At 37.6% G+C, this 8,053-nt stretch overlaps 1 protein-coding gene across 1 annotated transcript; it reads left to right on the top strand.

Moving 5' to 3' along the window:
- Positions 1-12: 12 nt before the first annotated feature.
- marc1 (mitochondrial amidoxime reducing component 1) lies at positions 13-5,694 on the top strand. The gene is made up of 7 exons (XM_017711857.2): positions 13-429; positions 1,297-1,467; positions 1,757-1,922; positions 2,329-2,469; positions 2,708-2,769; positions 2,862-2,933; positions 3,852-5,694. Exons 1-7 carry the CDS (start codon positions 188-190, stop codon positions 3,964-3,966), a joined length of 969 nt encoding a protein of 322 aa, XP_017567346.1. The 5' UTR covers positions 13-187; the 3' UTR covers positions 3,967-5,694.
- The last annotated feature ends 2,359 nt before the right edge of the window (positions 5,695-8,053 follow it).

Below are 8,053 nucleotides of genomic sequence, written 5' to 3' on the forward strand. Positions count from 1 at the left end.
ATGATGTCTCTTTAAAACTAGGCCAGACTCAGAGCACCGCGCTTTTCATTGGTTGATTTCGCCCAGCTCCCTTGCAGCGTCGTGGTGGCGTTACTGGCGTTACGGGTGTGCAGCGTTATCGATTCACCAGAACGCCATTATCTGTTTACGGGGTCACTTAAGAAAGCTAGAGCGTGTTAATCCGAAGATGGAGTTTATGGCTAACTTGTTTGCGCAGAACAGGAAAGCTGCCCTGTGCTTTGCAGGAGCCAGCGCGGCTTTGCTCGGATTCGGACTCGGCTACAGATATCTGCGTAAGCCGAAGAAGTTTACTCAGGTCGGGGTTGTTTCCCAGCTGCTGCTTCATCCTATGAAGTCTGGAAAGGCTGTGCCGGTGGAAGCGGCCGAATGCCTGCGCATGGGGCTGAAGTATGGAGAGCTTGAGGATCGGTGAGTTTTCGCGCAGAGCTGTAAACAGTGGTGCAACATGTCGACGCCAAACATATGTTGCAAATACGAACCTGAAAGTAACAGTTGTTGAGTGCAGTAAGTTTGTATCGATTACAGAGACACTTGCATTAGTCTGGTAACGTTACGGCCGCGTTTGTGAGGCTGTAAATAATAACCGTGAAGGTAGCACTGGGCGGTGTATCGTCTGTGTCGGTATACCGCGATATTGGTATATTCGGTAGACCGCTGTATCCATAATATAATGGCTATAATAAAATAGTGGTGTCTCTGTTGCAAAGCGTTTAGTTTTTTTGTGTTATTCAGACCCTGGGTGTGTATGGTAATTTCTAGGTGTTTCATAATGTTTTCAAACTTTTAAAATGTATAAAAGTAATTTAAAGTTATGCTTGATTTCTGGAAATGTGCTTTCTCTCTGATTAACAATTACGATATAGTGTATAAAGTCCCTTTAATTATACTAGAACAGAATGGAGCAAAAAAGCTATGCCAGGATTGTAAGACGTTTTTTTTTTTAACTTAAAGTGCTTTTATCAGGAGGCATGATTTTATTATGCATGTTCAAATATCATCTGGTACTATGGTACCGATACATATTGCGATACTTAATTTTATCGGTAATGCCCAGCGCTATCTGAACTGAGTAACTAGTGATAACATTCATAAGTCTGCTCAGAATAGCATTATGTTCATTATATTCTTTGTGCATTCATGACAGTTGTGGTCCCAAAAACTGATCATAGACCAGTCTTCCTTCCTGAGGTGGTGTGTGAATAAAGAGTGGGATGTACTTTGCCAGTCTGCAGTGTCTGTTTAGTACTTCTGCTTATTTCTGATTTCTTATTTCAGCCACTGGCTTGTCATTACAGATGATGGTCATATGGTGACAGGAAGACAGCAGCCCCGCCTGGTACTAGTGTCAATGTCCTGTGAGGGTGGTCAGCTCTGTCTTAATGGTCCTGACATGGAGGAATTAAGGGTTCCTCTCCATCAGCCTTCCAACCCCGTCTACAAGTGCAGGTAGCTCCCAGAGTACAGAATGCACTATTTAATGTAGTGTGTAAGTTCCACACTTCATTGTAGAGTAGAAAGACTTTATACCCATGCACAGTAAGGGCTGTGAACTATAGGTATTATGCGAGAGATGATAGTGAATTAAATTTTAGCCATATTTCATGTGTAAAAATTGCTGCAACCAACTCCCTTATTGGAAGCAATCAAAGCAAGAACTGTAAAGTCACTTCAGTGTGACAATGTGTTTTCATTTGCTGTACCAAACATTAATGGAATATTCAATCTCTACTTGTAGAATCTTTAGTTCAGACACCGAAGGCAGAGACTGTGGGGATGAAGTGTCTGACTGGCTCACTCGATATTTCAAAGGAGAAAAGACCTATCGCCTGGTGCACTATGAACCTCACTTGAAGACCAGGAGACCAGCTGAAAAAGAACCCGCCTTTCCTAAGGATGACAAGGTTTGGCATAGGCTTCTGTCCATCAGAGACCACACTATCAGTAGTTCTAGTAACATAATCACAGATACCGCAATATAAGTTAGTCATGTCATTACTTCAGTAATCCCAAAATGCTATTTTACACCATCAATTCAAGCCTAAAAGACTAAGGACACTCAAATTAATAAATGATTTTGAGTAATAAAGTGCTCAGAGGATGAAATCTAAATACTTTGATGTACAAAATGTGATCTATAAAAACCTTGTGAACTCTTTTATATAAAACATTTCCTTGAGTTGACGTCTCTTGTGGTTGTACCTCTTTTTGATAGTCTCCTTCGAAGATATTTCAAAATCATAGGGGAGATGACAAAAGAAGATGACACTTTGCTTGTTTGTCAGTGGTTTTAGCTTTGTACTGTGATAGGTGGCTTACCCTGATGCTGCTCCTATTATGCTGATGTCTGAAGCTTCAGTGAAGGACCTAGGGAGTAAACTAGATCGGGACATCTCAGTTTTACAGTTCCGCCCCAGCATTGTGGTCAGTGATTGTAAGGCTTTCATTGAGGTAAGACAACCATTCCATTAACATGAAGTATTTTTAAAGCACTTGTACTTGTTATTGCATTTTCAGTGTAAGATTATTGTTTTTGTGGCTTATGTGAATAAGCAATCAGCAATTTGTCTCTGCCAGTTTTAAAGTAAAATTGAAACCCAATTTTTTAAACCACTTTTAGATTGATTTAAAGAAATATGTTGTATGGTGAATGTGGGAATTTAGATGCATTATTTGTGTTATTAAATAGGATACATGGGATAATATTCAGATTGGTCAAGTGGAGATGAAGCGAGTCATGGGCTGTGGAAGGTATTCATTAAAGCAGTGGATATCTTGTATCTTTTCTGCTAACTGGTTGTATGTTTTGTGATGACCATGTCTGGTGTGTATTTAACGTGCAGGTGTATTTTCACCACTGTTGATCCTGAAACTGGAGTCATCTCTAGGAAAGAGCCACTGGACACTCTCAGAACGTATGTCAACCAGTCAACCTTTAACACAGGACACGTTTAGCAAACTCTACACAGTACACGCACCAAAAAAAAAATGAATAGCTTGTAGTAATAATAACCAGAGAACTCTTTTTGGTGTCACATTTAAATAACTATGTACAACAGGTTCCACGTTATGGAGTTTATGCATGACGCTGCCTCTACTAAATTGGCTTACATGAAAAGAATGATTTTGTAAACTGCAGAGAACAATTTAAGCATTCAGTTGATTCTTTGAGTTGCCATGATTCTGTTTACAGCAATGTGCAAAAATCAGAGACCACCTTTCATCTCATTTATTTCTAGTCAAAAGTGCAACATATTCATTTTAGGGGATATTTGTGAGGAGATTATGTGAAGAGTTAATAAATATTTAGATACAGAGAAAATGTATCTCTTAACAACTGTACAAGACATGGTAAACTACCAAATAAACAGTACTTAATACTTCATCTAGGGGCAGTCATGGGCTGAACCAGCCCTGTGACCTGTAAATCCTTCATGCTATTTTAAAGCAGTCGTATACACAAAATCATTGTTGTTAATTTTAAATAGTCTGATGACCCGAGATCCTGGGTACAGCTTATAAGGATATGTGGTTTAAGACTGCTTAATGTTTTTTCACCAGCCTTTACTCTGTGATGCTGGCACACTTTTCCTCTGTTAATCAGTGACACATTGTCAGTTACATTGAACGTATGATAATGCTCTTGTGTTGGGTTTAATTGTCCCTTGAAACCATTCAGATAGTTCCAGGTCTAGACTGTACAACTTTTTAAAGGCTTTGTTTGTTCTGTGCACATGTTTTAGTGACATTACAATTTTATATGCTGTGTATGTGTATAAATAGAAGTGCACAGGCCATTTTACTGTTTTGTCTTTGCCTTTTTTCCCCCCCAGCTATCGGCTAACTGACCCTGCACAGAAAACTGCACCAATACTTGGACAGTATTACACTGTTAAGAAGACAGGAATCCTCCATGTTGGCGATCCTGTCTACAGGATTAGTTATTGAGGCTGTACAAGATGGATCTAACAAATGTTCTTTTTCTAAACAATACTGGGTATTGTTTAGAAAAAGTCAAAGCACAAATGTATTCTGTATTCTTATAGTGAGTGATTAACAGAGTTTTCAAAAAGCAACTTAATTGTAAATCTTTGTCTACTTTTGTAATGATCTCACATAATTGACTATGTGCCAATCAGTTTTCTGGATATCTGCAGTTCATTGACAAAGAAAAGCAAATTTTTCCAATTCCAGTTCTGCCTCTACTGCACTGATTTATTATTGGTCTGCTGTAACCTGATTTCAGCTCAAGAAGGACTTGATCATTCAGGACGCACTTAGCTGAAAACTGAAAAAATACTTCTTTAATATATGACATTTTTATGCTTTTGAATTGGCATTGTGTTTTAATGGTGCTGATTGCAGACTGAGAAAGAGAACTGAGAGAATTGTTTGATCTGTAGATGAATTTCACAGTGCCTCTGTGCTGAAGTGACGGAAATCAATGCATTTTTAATACGTTAAGCATATTAGAACTCACCTAGCAGTCACATCTGAAGTTTGACCAACAGGGGCCACTATTAGCATGCAAGTCACTTGTACGTCATTTAGCGAAGAAACACGCCATGAGGAGGATCTGATGAAAGCATATGCTTGCAGTAAATTTCAAAATGAGAGGTTAAAAGGTTATCAGAGAGTGTTTATTTACCCAGTATTGTTTAGAAAAAGAAAATTTGCACCGTTAATCTGCTGCTGATCAGACATTTTGAACGCTTCTGTGCTGGCCAGCCCAGGAGAGCAAAGAAGAAGAGTGTTTTTAATCATGGTTTCTCATTTCCACTACCATTCAGATTATTAGTTCAGTGTTAGATTTAGCCACTTTATTGTAGACCTGTTGAAACCTTTGCTTTTATCATGCAAAAATTCAGTCTTTTCTCTCTTTTTAGGCTGAGGTTTTGGCACATCTCTACTAATAATTTATAATTACAAACAGCACTACTTAGGCAAAAAATTCTACTAATGATCATGAAAATATTTCTTGTGTGCTTTGACTGTACTATCCAGGCTCAGATGTGTTTTTGTTCAGTGCACTGTGAGTGTTCACAGAACCTAACACATCATGACCGGAATCATGTGTGAAAGGAAACATGAAATGAAGACAGCTGATTACGGTTAAGTGCCTTTTTAATAATGGTGATGTTACTGTATTAATTCACAATTCCCATTTTCTTTGGAGAAGCAAAGCACCCTGTAAAATTCATGTGCGTTCATTGATCAAACGGGCATGAAGTTAGGCAAAACATATTATAAAAGCCTTTAGAAAATCATTATGTTAAAGGTTTTTAGACAATCAGCCACTTCTTGACTTTCATTGTCACTGGACTCTACATGCTATAGATGACATAGGACTGGAGTACATTTACATTTACAGCATTTAGCAGACACTCTTATCCAGAGTGACTTACAAGAAGTGTTTTGTCTATCTAGAGAAAGTATCTTTGCTAGTTGCCAATAGGTTAGAGAGAAAAGTACTAGAGTACTGCCAGTACTCCTATACTGGAATACTGCCATAAAAAACATGCTGATAGGAAACTTCACACTTTATAGGTAAACTGCAGACACTAAGTAAAACCATTGCAATAGCTGTTTATGCATGTTTATGTCCTCTGTTTAAGTTTAGAACCTGCTTGCTGTGCACTTTCTCAGTTTAATAAAGTTGTGGTGAATAAAACTGTTGATGCCCTTGTCAGATCATTACTACTATGTGTCAGAAGTTCTTATCCTGAGAGTCATGTGTGGTCTCAGAGGGGGTGACAGAGTGGGGCTAAAACAAAGATGTGAATGTGAATAATAATAATAATAATAATAATGATGATAATGATAGATTCACCTTAAAGTTGCCATTTTCAAACCCGAGGGTGCTATACACAACAGGAAATCAGGATAGAAAAAATACACAGTGATTACCAAGGGAAACAGCAAGTGTCTTTGTAAGATGCTGGATCACAATGAGCAACCAGAACATCCTCCATGTGCCTGTAGATTAGTCTCTGAATCTGTACTGGATGAACAGAACTAGGCGTTGAACAAAATGTTCTTGTAGAGCTGTTGTAGAGCTACAAGGTGCACCTATGGACTAAATAGATCTGCTAAGATGGACAGTTTATATAGAAGGTAGATGTACATGTTAAAGTGGGTTGTCAGTGTATATGTAGTAATTCCAGTGTAATTTCATGATGAATAGACTAAGGGAAACTGTCCAAACTTTGCACAATCTGCAGTCAAGAATGTGAGTAATTGTATTGTTCAGTGACAAGCTAGTTGTGCTGTGTATTCAGTGGGAGGTGCTGCCAGGATGTGGAGCAGCTCCTACGCAGAATTTTGCCCAAAACATGGAAGAGTGCCATGTGAGATTAGGATCATGTCACTGATGATCATTTCACATGACATTATCCTGCTTATGATAAGATTCTCTTCAAATATTTCCAAAAACATTTACAGTAGAGTTCAGTCCACTAGAGCTTGCTGTGTTCCTTGACACTGAAACCAAAACATTCCTCTTATATGAAGGTTTTGGTTGGGTTTTGTCCCTCAAGCATCACCTCCGACATTGCATGGGATCATGGCACACATGAAAATAAGTGTAGTTGAAAGAAAATATCTTGCACTCAGTTTCTCTCTAAGCCTGCACATGATCTTCTGATCCCTCAGTCTGCAGGCAGGTGCTGCACTGCTTTCAGCTAATAGCATAAAAGTTCAGCAAATGTAGCAGTAGGCTGTGAAATCTTAGTCATACAAAATTATGTTATGCACTAAAACATAAAGAAAGAGAAAGGCTTCTATATATTCATAAAACCCAAGAATGCTCCTGTGCAGTCTGGTTTAGATTGCATCATTAATATTTTTTGTGTTGGATTAGAGTTTACAATTATATATAACAAAATGAACATTGCGTTAGTAGGAATGGTTTGTTGTTTTTATGAGAAATGAGGGTTCAAGTGTAAATGAGGGTTCTTATGTATTTTATTGCATTATATTCTTAAATTCCGTCTTTATGACTAGAGAAATCATAAGCTGCTGATTTCTTTTTAGAAAAACGTTGGAATCAGCAGTTCCCAGCTCTGGCTCTGCTATTTTGATTGACAAAACTTTGAATCAGTCACAGCTGTCTCTAGACTTTCCTTCTTCTCTCAAGCAAAGGAAAAACTTCTCAAAACAAAACCTGGAGTTTGCTAGTATATTAGGCAGAATTATTACACAAAGAAATTATTGAAAAGTATGTAATGCTTGACTCTCACTATCCTAATCAACTGTTCATCATGTTTTTATAGCTCTGAGGTAAGCTCAACTTTATTTGAGTTACTGTATTTGCTAACGACCATTTTAATGTGTCTAATGATAAATAACAGTGCAGAAATGTATTACACTTAAGTAGCTAAGAGTAAATAAGAGTAATTAACTTTTCTGAACTTATCCATTAACTGAGCTATAGCTATTGACTGAAAGCTTGATATACCAGCAAGATTAAACAGGACTATAAAGTGTTCACGTTTCTGATTAAATCATTGTGTATAAACATGAATATTAATGCACATGTACACATGCCATTATTTGTATTGTTTCATTAAAATCTGTATAAAGACCTTGTGTAAAAGACCAGAATCCTTCTAAGCATCTAATATTACTCTCAACTAGCTCCAGTGTAGCTTTAGCATTTAGCTCATCCCGAGGGGTAGCTTCCACTGCTAAACGCTCTTTCTTTTTAGACATGAAAAGTTATTAATTGGAGTTGTTAATCAAGGTATTTATTTCTTATTTTATTGCATAGTAAACAGATCCTAGACTATTCAGGTCCAATGTCCCTGTAGACATAAGCCCTCTGTGGTCCTTTTGAGGTTTCAATTTTTGTGAATTGCTGAAATTCAAGAGCTGAAAATTTATCATCAGGTTTTCACAAAAAAACAAAGCATGAAGAATAGAAAGAAGCATGAAGAAGAATAGCACAGCAACTCCATTAAATGCCTAAGCATTCAAAAAGTTGCAGAGACAAAATCACAACACCAAGTTATATATCGCTACTGTTGGAACAAAACTT

The sequence above is a fragment of the Pygocentrus nattereri genome, chromosome 10 (genome assembly GCF_015220715.1).
Source record: "Pygocentrus nattereri isolate fPygNat1 chromosome 10, fPygNat1.pri, whole genome shotgun sequence".
Taxonomy (NCBI): Eukaryota; Metazoa; Chordata; class Actinopteri; order Characiformes; family Serrasalmidae; genus Pygocentrus; species Pygocentrus nattereri.

Coding starts and splice junctions, on each gene's coding strand:
- marc1 (XM_017711857.2), top strand. CDS start 188: ATGGAGTTTATGGCTAACTTGTTTGCGCAGAACAGGAAAGCTGCCCTG. Junction 430..1,296: donor TATGGAGAGCTTGAGGATCG/GTGAGTTTTCGC, acceptor TTCTTATTTCAG/CCACTGGCTTGTCATTACAG. Junction 2,470..2,707: donor ATTGTAAGGCTTTCATTGAG/GTAAGACAACCA, acceptor GTTATTAAATAG/GATACATGGGATAATATTCA.